We start from the raw sequence: 13268 nt of genomic DNA on the forward strand, positions 1-13268 counted from the left end.
GAGTATGCTATTCGTATGACATAGATCATTTTAAAGAAGATATCGTGGTGGATATAATGCAATTTATTTACTGAATCATTTCTGAGATTATTTAATTATCGCTTTCAGAGATCGCAAAATTTGTTTTGTACAGGTACAAAATAATCATAAGATATTTATATCAAATTGCTGACGATCTCGTTAATGTTTTCGGCGTTTATCACGGTCGTCTCTCCGCTGATCTCGATCGTCCTTTCGTTTCGTAGTAGCAGTTGTACTGCTACTCGCGCGTTTGGCTTGAGTCAAGAACTGATCTAAACCGAAAGGATCTTCTTCGTCTTTTTCAAATTGCACTGGACCAGATCTTGTAGCTGATCTATCAGTTCCACTAAATTCTTTGTCAGGAACAAACCTTAAATAAAATCAAAAATTATATAAAATATCGATCAATTCAGCCACTTGATTTGTAAAATGAAAAAAAATCACTGAATACACTTACCGATTTGTTTTGACGAGTTTTTCCAAGTCATCGCCATAATTATCCTTGTCGATATTTTTGCTAGGTCTATAAATATGTGAACCGATTGAGCTCGAGTCCCTCCAGGGCTTATCATAAACGTTGTACTCGTCTTCGTGACCGTAACCGCTGTCCATTCCCTTGGTTGTGTTAAATAATCTCTGATCAAACTGAGCTTCACCAGAACTCGGAACATATTTTGCAGGCAATCCAAGTGCAATTTGTTCGCTTATATCTCGTTCTCGTTCGCGTTGAAGTCTGGAACGTTTATCAGGGGCAGCACGAGCCAAGTTACGATCTCGCGCTCGATCTTTGTGACGTTCCTGACGCAATTGATCGCGCTCTCGTGATTCTCCAGCTTTATCTGGAATTAAGCGCTGAATGAAATAAAAAATATTCCATGCAGGTAAAATTCTCATTCTTACCAAGGGCTGCTGCAGATTTAAGCCCTGCACGTTCCTCTCTGGCTTTTTGGGCAAGCTGTCGTAAATGATCCTCTTTTTTTTCTTTTTCTTTTTGCGCCAATTTCTTTTCTAACTGAGCGCGCATTTCCACTGCTTCGCGGGCCTTCCTATCAGCAATGTAAAGAGCTTCGGCAAGCTTCGCAAAGTTTTCGTTAATATGAACTTGTTGCAAGCCACGTCCATCTGCAGCCAGTCGTTTGTCTAGAGGAATGGTGTATCCCTAGAAGTGACAAAAATTCTCCATATAATTTATGAATCACGAAGAGTCCGTTGATCCAAACGGCGAATAAGACTGTACCTTTGCGTTTTTCCAGTTACTGATACACGGAGGAATTTTCCATTCTTTTTGCTCTTTGACTGTGACTTTTCGTGTTGGTGAGTGCATAACTGGAGCTGGAGGCGAAGGAGGGCCTCGAGGAATCTTTTTGTTTATCCTGAAATCATAAAATTCCTTGAACAATTGCTATTGGAAAAAGGATAACTTGATAGAAGACCTACTTGAATTTAGGGGGCTCGATAGGATCCACTTGAGCTTCAACCATTCTGATTACTCTTTGTTTAGCGCCAGAATTGAAGGATTGTCCTTGTTGTGACGGTGTATAACGGATATACTGCGCAGGACCTTGTTTTTCAGCACATCTCACTGGCATAGCTGCTGCTATTTTGGATTCAGTAATTTTTTCCAGCGCTCGACGAGTCTTCTCGGTAATATCATCTATATCTTCACCAGAGGGGCGTTGCAAGGAGGGATCGTCTTCGGTTGTAATTTCAGATGGGAGTAGATCGCTCAATTTTGTATAAACAATCTGCAATACAAAGATATGCTTGGATATTAGTCCTACACTAAAGTTAATAATCTATTAAACTATAAAATTCAATCATTTACCTTGTCTTTAGAGTGGCCTTGTCTGGCGATGACATCGTACTTCACTTTTCCTTGGGCATCAAGTTGAACTGCTAGAGCATTGCTAGTAGCTTCTTTTCCCTTCATACCCATACCAAGAGGATATTGGGCAACTTGAATTTCGGGAAATGCTCCGCCATCTCCAAAGTCCTGGATATTTATCAAGTATTTAGGCAATTACAAAACACTAACAGTAATTTGGTAATAAAAAGAAATACACATTCTTTACCTCTGGAGTGCGTGGTATCCATCCTTTTCGTTGCCCATATGGCGGAGCTGTCACTACAGCCTTCACCAAAGCAGAGACTGGTCTCTGTCGAAGTTTTTGTTCTCGAGCTTCATCTTCTCTATCCCAAACTGCTTGAGTTGGTGCAGGTAAGAGGCTATGTCAAAAAAGCAAAGCTCAGTAAATAACATTCTTCCAGCTATTTAAAGGGTGGATCTTTCAATACGACAACTTTTCCTTAACAATGCTTCAAAAGCAAATGTGCTAGAAAGGTATGCATGTTGGAAAAACTTAAATCGAGTACAAAATAACTATTACCTTGTAAGCGACATTTTGTTAACACAACCCAGCGGCCTGAACCTTTGGCCTGAACCAAGCCTGAACTACACAACGCATGAAATCTGGAAATTAATTGTGGGCGACGCACTGCGACGTCAATCAAAACGTCAGCGGCAGAGTAAGCAGCACTAGAGGCAGCACCTCCTTATGCTCATTCACGTTACTCTACTCAGAGACTGCGTTACCAATCCCAACTAATCCTACATTCCAACTTATTCCAACCAACGAATTCAATTTGTTGATTCCAACCCACCATCTAATCCAAAAACACGACGGAGTTTGCACAGAATATTTCGTCATTCTCGGAGTGTTATGGCTAGTAATTTTTTGGATTTCTCAGTGAGTATTGATGATAAAATTACAGCGAATTCACGAGCGGTACTTTACAAGAAGCCGACAAAAAAAAATAATCTAAAAGTAGAAGTATACGAAGAGCCCCAGGAGATCAGACGTCAACGTTTACTCTTTGAACAAAAAAAGTACGCACCCAAGCATTTCAACCTAGCCATCTAAACTATTATATTTTGTATGAAATTTGGTCACTGTTGTGAATTTGAAGATCTGATGAGGTATTTACAGGAATAGAGATGCATCTTTCAACGCTGGACGGGGACTTCTCAATGCAGCATTGCAAGGCAATGACCATAATGACGAGGAAATGGATGTGCAACAATATGAAAGCCAACGGCATTGCAGGCAAAATCCATGCTATGCAAATCAGCTGATGATGTCCGAATGGATGATGGAAATCCCTCCAGACCTTTCTGACAAGTGGTGGATGGTTCCCTGTCCACTGGGACGTAGAGTACTTCTAATTGCATGTAAGGTTTGTGTTCTATTGTCATGACAATTATAAATGTAGCCATATAATTATTGGTAAATTGTGATCATACCCAGGGTGCAACTAGAGCCTATAGTAAACGAGGAATTCAATTGGGTAAATTCAGTACTGCTTTACCCGGGGGTACTTATCAAGAGTACAAGAGGAGCTGCACCATCTTAGACTGCATTTGGGTGAAGGAAACCAAGACTTACTATGTTCTCGATGTTTTAGCTTGGTCCAATCAACCACTTCTCAATTGTGATGTAGGTATACTACAGCTTTTCCCTTTTAATTGTTAATGATCAAATACTGTGAATTTCTATAAAAATCTGCATTATGCATTTAAATGATAGGATTCCACAAGTTGATACGCTTCACGGCTAATAAATAATGTTAGTGACTTGTGTCCATGTACATTATTGACTTTGCTTTTTTTTCAGACAGAGTTTCGTTTTTTCTGGTTACAAACGCGACTTGAGGAAACACAAGGACTAAAGGAGCGAGGAACGCCTTTGAATAGCTACCCCATTTTACCGCTACCAAATTACCCCTGCAATTCCGAAGTATCTACGATTATAACAGATTTATCGACGCTTCCAATCATTGACGGATTACTCTTCTATCATAAAGATGCGCATTACACGCACGGTCGCACGCCTCTCGTTACTTGGTTGAAGCCTTTCATGCTACCTGATATATTCGGAGTTCAGTTTCCGCCTGATATATACGAAAGGCCTACTGATTATGTAGACATAAGAACTTATATTCAGCAAAATACAATGAGGAAGAAGAAGAAAAACAAGCACAATGATAAGCAACTGGACGAATTGGTAGTTTTTATTTCTCAATTCCTTTGTAATTCAGTGTTAGGTAACAAATTAACTGGTAAAGTTTTTCGCAGATGGAAACCGCCAACATGGGCTTCACTGATTGTGAGACTGTCCTGAGCACCGAAGAAATGGCTTGAATTTGAATGAATGCTTCTCAGGGTTGACCACATTATTTGGTCCTTCAAACAGTGTTAGCTATATGATTTATTCTGTATGCTACAAGTTTATGCGACAGTTTTACGTCAGGCATCATTTTTGAGAGCAGATAGGTATTTCAATATTTATGACTAGAATTAGAGTTTTATTTATGACAAGAATTGAAGTTTTATTTAAGGTATTTCCGAATTAAAAAAATATTGACTGTTCATTATCATGAACTAGTGTTTATTACTTGTATAAATACATTCAAAAGCACTCTGATCATCTGTATGCTTTAGTTTTATACCTCAACCAGCCCTTAGGGACTAGAAATCGACGGTTTGTTCGTTTAAAAACAATGTACATTTCCAAAGCCACAGTGATTTGATCGTAGTTGGGAATTTATCTATGTCGTTGAACAATAGAGCTAGATAATTTTGGCTAAACTCTATGATTTCTCCGAGAGATAAGAGGAGGGACTAAGAAGACATGAGTAAAACTCATAGATAAAAGAAAATTCATTTATTATTTATTTAAGAAAGATACATAGTGTACAGATGATGGAATATTATAAATGGTAAACGATTGTGCTGTTCTATATTTCAAAGGTCTTTCCACACTGCACATTGAACCATGTATCCAGTCATTGTTACATGAAAAATTAAATCCGATGAATAGAGTGTAACTCTTTGCAATAGTCACGGTAAGCCGTTAACACCTATTGCTGAAATAGTTGCGGTATACTTATTTATCCGTCATATTTAAAGTACATTATAATGCAAAATCAAATTATCCCAGTGTTTAAGTGTGTACAATCAAAGTCGAAGAGATATGGTTGTATGTGACATTAGGACACGGGTGGCTAATGAGAGTAAATTAAATATTTCATGGACTGCAAGCAGGGAAAAATAACATCGGTAATTGAATCCAAAATAGTAATTGATAAATTGCTAAACGACGGCAAGAGCATTACGAGAAGAATTATATTAGTGATCCCACAACTGTTCAGTACAGATGTAAGAGTTATAAGCGTTCATCGACGTATACATTTCGCAATTTAATGAAGCCACATCTCTAGATAATGAATATTAATTTGTTGCAATAGGTAAACATTCTTTCTGTTAACGGAATTTACAGTAGGTGATCCGAATTTCCTGTTACTTTCTTACAACGCTAGTCGAAAATTCAGATTACCTACGCTTTTCATACATATATATTTCTGTGTGTTATTAAAAATATAAAATTCAAAACTGACGTAATGGACTGAGTGTCTTTCTGAGTGTGTTTCAATATGCCAGTCGACTAAAAATCGTTATCATTACTTTTATTATTACTTACAGCGAGTTCTTTTTTTCTTTTTTACTTAATCTTTTATTCCGTACATACCCGCGAAATCTAAGAAATCTAGTGACAATATACGTGTGCCCTACCTTTATCGCACGTAGCGCTGCTGAAAGACTCAACTCTAACGAGTTTCTGGAAATCTATCTAGCTGCAGACTATGTTTTTATTAATATATTCAAGGTCGTGTTGTTAAGAACTGCAATTTATTTTCATTGAAAAATTCAACGAAAATAATGGAATGTCAATTCGAATTTCTCTCCTCATAATACATTATACCCAAACAAATGATACACTGCATCGAAACCGGTTCCGTTAATTGTCCATGTAGAATCAAATCAATTTGCCGCAATGATGTTCAAACCACGTAATGCACGGTAGTACTTAGAACCACATGTTTATTCTTTAATGCAAACAGAATGTTCTATCGCTTGCCAAGGCTGTGCCTTGTTAAGGTAGCCTTTTATTTCAGTAGCGCCAAGTTATCTGATAAGAGAAGGACACCTGTCAGATGATACCTAACTAAAATAAGAAACTGACAATAAATAAAAATGTTTGAATAATACGAGCGATTATTTCCCAGCAGTATTGGGTATACACTGGTGGAGCCAAAGAATTTTATTACCGTAATGGTTCACTTAATTCTTAAGATTCCAATAACATTTTGCCTAGAAGGTCCATGTTTGTAAAGGAGTAGAAAAAAACGTATTGCACTTGAAAGTACCACTTGTCGCGTGGTTGAGCGATCGAGAAAATTCATCAAAACAAGGTCTTAGAAGCAAACTAATTGTATCAAAACCTGGAACTTTTTAGGATCTATTATAGGTTCATTCCACTTTCTCAATAAGTTCACCAGATTGGTGATAGTTCGATGAGAAATAAATATAGAAAAGACTGCAACAAATTATATTAAAGTTTTATTGTGAATGAAGTTCTACAATAACAGAATTTATCTGCACGAACTCATTCAACAATAATGTGCCGACAATTGATGATTCATTTTTCCAAAATTTCGCTGTGTACAGCATACGTATGTGAAGTGACTACCACAAATAACAAACTCAGTGCTGCTGACACACTTTGACCTGGACAAGAGTATATTTGGATTTCAGAGAAGTCTGTTTGGTAGGACAAAAAAAAAATAATCACTTTTTCAATTTCTAATGAAATATAAGCATTTGTATGATTAAACTTTCTGAATCAGCTACAGGGGATCACAGCGCTCAGGGAGTAACATAATAACTTATTTTTGATACAAAACAAATTTTGGCTGATTATCTTATGATCTGAAATGATTAGTCGAATACTGTAGCTCAACTGATAAGCTTTATTTCGATAAGTATGTGCTTACACAAACTTACATCGCAGCTACAAAGAGACAGAGGCAGGTAAGGGGTCATAGAACTTCTTTCGCCACACAGTCCATGTATAACGCAAAGTCAAAGTACTGAAGATCAGATGAATAAAGAAAAAGCAAATCGATACACAACGGTATTGGTTAAAAAAAATCATCAATGTCTATTTTGATGAATATATCACTCTGCAAGCACCGTGCTATCAGGAGCTGCGCTGTATGATTAATTGAATTTCATTTTCGTAACTCCAGATTAATCATTGAATGTAGTTTAGAAAATATGAATATGTAATCAAAGTGATTTTATGTATGTGTTCGTCTGAGTTGATGAAATATCAGTGATAATCAACCTGAAAGAATTTGCTCAATCGTGAGAGTAGAACAATCTGGAAATCATCAACTAGATACCCGCTGCCCTTATAACACTAAAACCATCAGTTGGATAGTAAATCATAGAACAATCTATCAATGAATGTGATAGTTTTCAACAGTCATTAAACCAGATGGCCACAACTAGTGTGATTACTCGACTTTTTTGAACCATTGAGATGCTGCTAGACGAAATTATGTTCAACGTCTATTACTGGTGCGTACTCTACAGCATTTTACCAGAGACATACCTAATCAGCACCAGTGGTTCGCAAAAGTGTTTGATAGCCAAAAAACTGACATTTCTCTATGATTTATATCTAATATCTATGGTAATTAGTGTGGATTAGAATTGATAATGGCAGAAGAAATTAGTAATTGATTTCATCGATCAATGATATGCTATTATGAATAGTAACATAGATAAAGAAGAAAGAAAGCAAGAGAGTCAGGGGAGAGATCAGAGAATAGACTGGAAGAAACCGGAAGCGGTGATTCACCTTGTTCATGAAAACGCGCGTCACGGTCACCCTGGCACTAACCATTTATATCATCGCTTGACGTAGATTTAAACGATTTTAATATCACTATATCGGTAACGAATAGAAGTGTGTTCTCGACGCCCGTCTTCTCCAGTACGTGGCATTATGTTTTACGAAACAGCGGACTTACATAAGGGGCAGTGGATGTTGATGTGAGAAGTGCTTACATTTTAGATAGCCCAGAGGACCATCCTTGGATTGGTGGCAGATAACAGTCGTGCATTGGTCAGGTGCACACGAATCCTTCTTGAACAACAGCAGTACCACCGGTCGGCCCTTCCTGAAATGTCAAGTGCACAAACAGCCATTGATCAATGTTATACGATAGCCAATGATTACAGTTTTCCAACAATAGCGAACTGAGAAGTGACTAAGCGAATTCTGATATCCCAATTTTCCGATGAAAGAATAGATAGCGTTTTGGGTTATTATACAATTTCTTACGTCTTTTGCAGTTGGCGTATTGTCTTTATATTCATCTAAGCTAAATCCGGAATTGCTGTCTTCACCACAAGACTGAACAACGACCAATGAACCATCTTCTCCCTGAATGAAAGGATTCAAAGATTAATTCATATTCGCATCACTAACTATAAACAAGAAATTACATATTGTAAATAAATCCTATCTTTCACCTGTGTAATCTGATGTTCCGTGTCTTGAATCCTCGGTTTTTTAATATAAGAATCGCTGCTCTGATCCGACAATCGTTTTCTAGTTGATAAGTCCGTCCCACCTGGTGAAACTGTACCCGCACCATTTCCTCCGTATTTACCATTTGACTGGTTGTTCGAACCAGGCACAGACACCTATGGATCCACAGATTCGATCAGTGATTAGTATCATTTTATTTTGGTTCTAGCTGAAAATCTGTTGGTCACGTATTATTACAGCGGAAAAATTAGGTATGTATTTCTATGATACCTTGCGTTCGCGTTTAATTAGACTAGGGGAAATATAATTGTGGAGTTCCTTGCGTTTGACATGCTTAGCTTCGATAACCATCCCTTCCTTCAGCATACTTATTTGATCGGCCTGTCTTTCAACTGAAACAGATAGTACAAAGATGTCAGAGCCCCTTAATGATGTGATTCTATTTGACTCCAAAAAGTGTAATAGTGTTCCTACCAGAGTCAGCAAAGGACTTGATGTCGTAAGTGAGGTCAATTTTCAGGTTCTCAGTTTTAGCGAATATCAAACCAATAAACCACATGGAACATTGCCTGTCTGGTACTGGCTCTAGTGGTGGAAAAACCTCAGGGTTGACGTGAGCCAGAGTTATGTGTGGATTTCTTTCCAGAATTCCTGTATGACAAAGTTAGAATTCCGCCATTTTGGCATTCGAGGATTATTAATGTATTCATGACCAAGTGTTGAAGAGAGTAAAAGGATGCAAATTGAAAAGAAAGAACTTTACATAATCCAGATAATTTATTTAATATATTACCTATCAAATGCCGTATTTTTGATTCAACTAATCCACACCATTCGAGCTGATCTTCCGAAGTCAAACTGCTTGTCAACAACACAATGTAGTGTCTATACCCGCCGAAGAAATTAGGCGGTTCAAACAATTTATCCCACGTAGCTGTGCCATTCATAATTTTTTCGGTTATCGCTAGACCAGATTTGAACTCTCCTTGCATTATAGTTTTCGTTGATGTGGAAACATTGAATGTCGAATTTTGTTGGGGATACGCTGGTGTGATTATGGGCATTAAATGATATCTGTCCGAAACGTTTACCTATAGAATAGAGTCACAAATAGATTTGCAAATAACTGAAACATGCAGGAATGAAATTGCAGCAGAAAGTACTCAGATTAAAAATAATCTTACTCTTGGATCCCAGACAGGGAAGCTAAGATTGACGGTGTCTGGCTGCTTCAGAAGAACAGGCTGTGGCCATTTCCATTGTGAAAATACGAGGAAAAATTTGTGCACTAGAGTTGCAGCGACTGCATTAGGATATAGTTGACATGTTCGCGCTACGAGCATAGCCCAGGAAACACCACCGAGATACCCCAAGACGTTGCTATATATTCCATGTTCTGAAACATTTTAAACTGTGATATTTTACTAAGCTCTGGGATCTACAATATGTGATGGATATTTGACAATCTTACTCTTAGCCCACAGCTTTATTGCTCTGAGTGCCAGTCGGAAATTTTCAATATTTGGCACCAAACGGAGGATTTCATCTGTTACTCGACATCCATTCAAACTTCTTACGCATTTCTGATCAAGATTCTTTAGCAGCATATCGTCTTTTAGATCCTGGAATTCAATTAAGCACGACGATCCTTATACACATCGATCACCTGTCGAGAATCTAAACAACAGGCATTTATTTATACTTTACCATAGAGTCGGGGATTTCCTTGAGTGCTAGCCTAGCAAACAGCATATCAATTTCTATGCCATCAAAATTCATTTTAATAACTGGTACGAATGCTTCTTCAACTGCCTAAAAAAATATAGATCGCATTTTTATGAATAGATCATTTGATGGCTGTACAATTTGTCAGTTTTCAAAAGTATTATGCTTACTCTCAAGTCTGTAACTTCTGATTGCTGCTTTAGCGATTCAAAAAACGACGTAAAGTAGTCTGACCTATGTATGTGGCGTGGGACAACACACAGTGCATCTATATCAGCCCCTTTATGGTGGACACCTAATCTATATGATCCAAAGGTGTAAATTTTACCACCTACTTGATCAGCGACATCTGAAGGCACATTTCTAGCTATACTTGTGTCTCTTATCCATTGCTTTACCAAGCTATTTAGTTTGCTAGAGAATAAAAATATAAACTCAGTTGAAGGTGTCAAGACTTAGGACTTGAATTCAGCTGGAAATTAAATTCTCTCTAACTGTGAAAACTAAAGTTTGAGTTTAGAAATAGGGTTTGAGGGAACCTTAATATTTCCATTCTGTGGTTTAGTTCTTCCTCAGATTCGAAAACATTGTAAGGCTTAAGAGCTTCTCGAAGTTCGTTTGTCCTTAGATGGTCACTAGGCTTTGGTCCTGCCAAAGTAATAGCAGAAGTCATACCCAAAGTACGTAGATTCTGTGCAGCTGAACCACCACCTCCGACGGTAGAGTCACTACTTTGTGACGACCACATTGTGGAGTTAGAAGATTTGTTCACTATCTGTAATTAAATGATGTAAGCTATTCGTAATTAAGATTAAAATGTGGAAGTAACAGTTTTGGGTAAAGTACATGATTCGAGGCATGCCTTTGCAGACTATGATACCGTTATTTCAGATAGAAATATGATTAACAACAATTATACAGATATCATCTGTGCACAACCTAAAGGAATGATGAAGTTCAGCTAAGATTTCCCAATGCCAATGTATTATTGTTGGTTATAATTCTCAGCAGAATCATACAACACATGGAAATAATAATCACCAGTTAAATGAGGAGACATAATATGGAGAAAGGATACATAGTTGAGTGTGAGTAGTTATTCCGATTGCCTGAAAAAATAAGTGAGCACCTTACCTTTGGGACTCTGTCAGAAATGCAACATGTTCAGAAGACAGAAGTATCAGCCAACTTGTAAGGTTATAAAAAGAAACAAAGACTTGGAGATTGCGAAAACATTAGCACCAGTCGTAGGAGGTAACTGTGCTAATTTTCTGAAAGTAAAAACACTCCAATGCTTGATATGGATTGCGAAATTTAAGCTTTAGCCACGAGGTAACGACGAGATACTTGTAAACAATTCGGAACAGTAAAATTCACATCAGTCGAATGAAATCAGTCTACGAATCGTAATTTCTAGACGATTTATTATCGGGTGTGAACTTGTAAAATATATCTTATATCGAGATGGTATAAATGTATGCACGCTTACATCACTACTAGAAACTCTGCAGAATATCAAATAAATAAATAATTAAAGAATGTTGTTGGAAAATAATGAAACAACACGTAAGCCCCGCACCATAATCATCTACAATACAACATGGCGTCATCTGACGTGACGGCTGAACTACTAGCTGTTTTTCTTTTGTCGAGAATCTTCTGAAATCGAAGTGCGCATATCGAAATAAATATCGAAATATGAAAATTTAAATGTTAGTTTTTCCCGGACATTTCTAAATCTATTCTTTAAATTAAAATTCCAAATATTTTAGTGTCAATAAATAAAAATGATTCATATTGAAGTTGTAGAGTGATCGAGTACCCGAAATGTAACGTAATAGATATGATATCATTCAATGCTGTCGGTTTTTCTTTGGATTTTTACAGCTATAGCGTTGACCGTTGGTTGAAGATTTCCTGAAGAATATTCTGGAAAGTGGATGTGAGTTGTCATCAGAAAGTTTTTGCTAACGCTGCTGAAAAATCTTTATTTACAATATCTTGACAAATTTTATCGATATAACATTTTAGCTCAGTCATCAATAATAATCTTAAACTGCAGCGTACAATGTTTATATTATCTTTTTAAAATGTATTATGTATATTAAAATTAATTATGAAGTATTTTTCAAAATTGGCAATCTTATACGGTGAATAATTAACAATAATTCCGTCGGCTTTTATAGATATATAAGAAAACTAACGACTTGATCGTTTTGCTGATTAATGAAACCATAATGTAATACTAAATCTATCAACTGCTAACGTACCTACGTTTTTGTGCTATCAATTCAGTAGTTGTTTGATTATACCCAAGCTCAAAGTACAAGAAGTAAGGCGATCAAAATATCGCAACTTTACCCATCTATATACGAATGAACCTTGTGAATTTATTTTTTTCTTAATTCCACTGTTACCAGATTATATCTTTGATCGGTATTAAAGAGTTACAAAAATATTTGAATTGTTTGAATATCTGAAGATAAAGTATAGTACATTTATGAAAGCTTGTCGCTAGTCCAGGATACTCATAAGGTCGGCTGAATTAGAAAATAAAAATCATTTGCTATATCAGAATAAAAAAAAAAGCAATCCGAATGGATCGGTTGGATTTGTAGAGAGGTAATAGTTGTTCTTCTTGTTCGTGTAATTTTTCAATAATTACTCGAATATCCAGGGTACCGCCTTAAATCATAGAATTTTCTAACCAATCGTAATTTTTACAAACCTCACTTCACCGCCGTATCAGAGGAGATTCAAGAGTATTAATAAACAATTGCCTCATCATTCGAAAATGTGAGGCTTATTTTTTCTTAGCTTCTTCCTCTACAGCCTCATTTTGTTTTCGGAAGCAATCACCCACTGGGAAGAAATCCCAACACCTTTGTTGGTACATATTCCAAACATATGTCTCCTGCCCAGTATATTCTGTATCTGGCTTATTGATCAGATGCATAAGGAAGAACCTGGAATCAGAAAGTTGGCGTAAGAAGAAAACCCTAAAGAATCTAAATTCATTTACGGCCGTGTAATTCGTTAAAATTACGAAAATTTACGAAGTAA

General features: G+C 36.8%; 4 protein-coding genes across 34 annotated transcripts in view; 1 reads left to right on the forward strand and 3 right to left on the reverse strand.

Annotated features, from left to right (window-relative positions):
* Window positions 1–45: 45 nt before the first annotated feature.
* LOC105688878 (puff-specific protein Bx42) lies at window positions 46–2562 on the reverse strand. The gene is made up of 8 exons (XM_048657603.1): window positions 2409–2562; window positions 2094–2247; window positions 1847–2014; window positions 1459–1766; window positions 1259–1394; window positions 922–1180; window positions 479–860; window positions 46–391 (listed from the first exon to the last, which is right to left on the reverse strand). Exons 1-8 carry the CDS (start codon window positions 2420–2422, stop codon window positions 181–183), a joined length of 1632 nt encoding a protein of 543 aa, XP_048513560.1. The 5' UTR covers window positions 2423–2562; the 3' UTR covers window positions 46–180.
* Window positions 2563–2598: 36 nt separating this feature from the next.
* Window positions 2599–5483, forward strand: LOC105688869 (snurportin-1). The gene is made up of 5 exons (XM_012405486.3): window positions 2599–2908; window positions 3009–3255; window positions 3327–3515; window positions 3693–4082; window positions 4154–5483. Exons 1-5 carry the CDS (start codon window positions 2742–2744, stop codon window positions 4217–4219), a joined length of 1059 nt encoding a protein of 352 aa, XP_012260909.2. The 5' UTR covers window positions 2599–2741; the 3' UTR covers window positions 4220–5483.
* On the reverse strand, window positions 4728–11817 carry LOC105688868 (poly(A) polymerase type 3). Its single transcript, XM_020853943.2, has 12 exons — window positions 11340–11817; window positions 10745–10980; window positions 10376–10619; window positions 10188–10292; window positions 9952–10102; window positions 9665–9876; window positions 9274–9571; window positions 8955–9131; window positions 8751–8872; window positions 8462–8635; window positions 8271–8372; window positions 4728–8106 (listed from the first exon to the last, which is right to left on the reverse strand). Exons 2-12 carry the CDS (start codon window positions 10951–10953, stop codon window positions 8053–8055), a joined length of 1848 nt encoding a protein of 615 aa, XP_020709602.2. The 5' UTR covers window positions 10954–10980; window positions 11340–11817; the 3' UTR covers window positions 4728–8052.
* Window positions 11818–12173: 356 nt separating this feature from the next.
* Window positions 12174–13268, reverse strand: part of LOC105688828 (ryanodine receptor) — a 30039-nt gene continuing 28944 nt past the window's right edge. For all 31 annotated transcript variants that reach the window (XM_048657579.1, XM_048657565.1, XM_048657558.1 and 28 more), the window contains one exon: window positions 12174–13171. In XM_048657579.1, the coding sequence (XP_048513536.1) occupies window positions 13009–13171 (163 nt within the window). In that variant the 3' untranslated portion in view covers window positions 12174–13008. The remainder of the gene's footprint in view (window positions 13172–13268) is intronic.

This window comes from Athalia rosae, chromosome 6 (assembly GCF_917208135.1).
Source record: "Athalia rosae chromosome 6, iyAthRosa1.1, whole genome shotgun sequence".
Lineage (NCBI taxonomy): Eukaryota > Metazoa > Arthropoda > Insecta > Hymenoptera > Athaliidae > Athalia > Athalia rosae.

Coding starts and splice junctions, on each gene's coding strand:
- LOC105688878 (XM_048657603.1), bottom strand. Junction 1,395..1,458: donor ATCGAGCCCCCTAAATTCAA/GTAGGTCTTCTA, acceptor TTATGATTTCAG/GATAAACAAAAAGATTCCTC. Junction 1,181..1,258: donor GTAACTGGAAAAACGCAAAG/GTACAGTCTTAT, acceptor TGTCACTTCTAG/GGATACACCATTCCTCTAGA.
- LOC105688869 (XM_012405486.3), top strand. CDS start 2,742: ATGGCTAGTAATTTTTTGGATTTCTCAGTGAGTATTGATGATAAAATT. Junction 3,256..3,326: donor TACTTCTAATTGCATGTAAG/GTTTGTGTTCTA, acceptor GATCATACCCAG/GGTGCAACTAGAGCCTATAG. Junction 3,516..3,692: donor AACCACTTCTCAATTGTGAT/GTAGGTATACTA, acceptor CTTTTTTTTCAG/ACAGAGTTTCGTTTTTTCTG.
- LOC105688868 (XM_020853943.2), bottom strand. CDS start 10,953: ATGTGGTCGTCACAAAGTAGTGACTCTACCGTCGGAGGTGGTGGTTCA. Junction 10,293..10,375: donor CAGAAGTTACAGACTTGAGA/GTAAGCATAATA, acceptor ATATTTTTTTAG/GCAGTTGAAGAAGCATTCGT. Junction 8,873..8,954: donor CAAGTCCTTTGCTGACTCTG/GTAGGAACACTA, acceptor TATCTGTTTCAG/TTGAAAGACAGGCCGATCAA.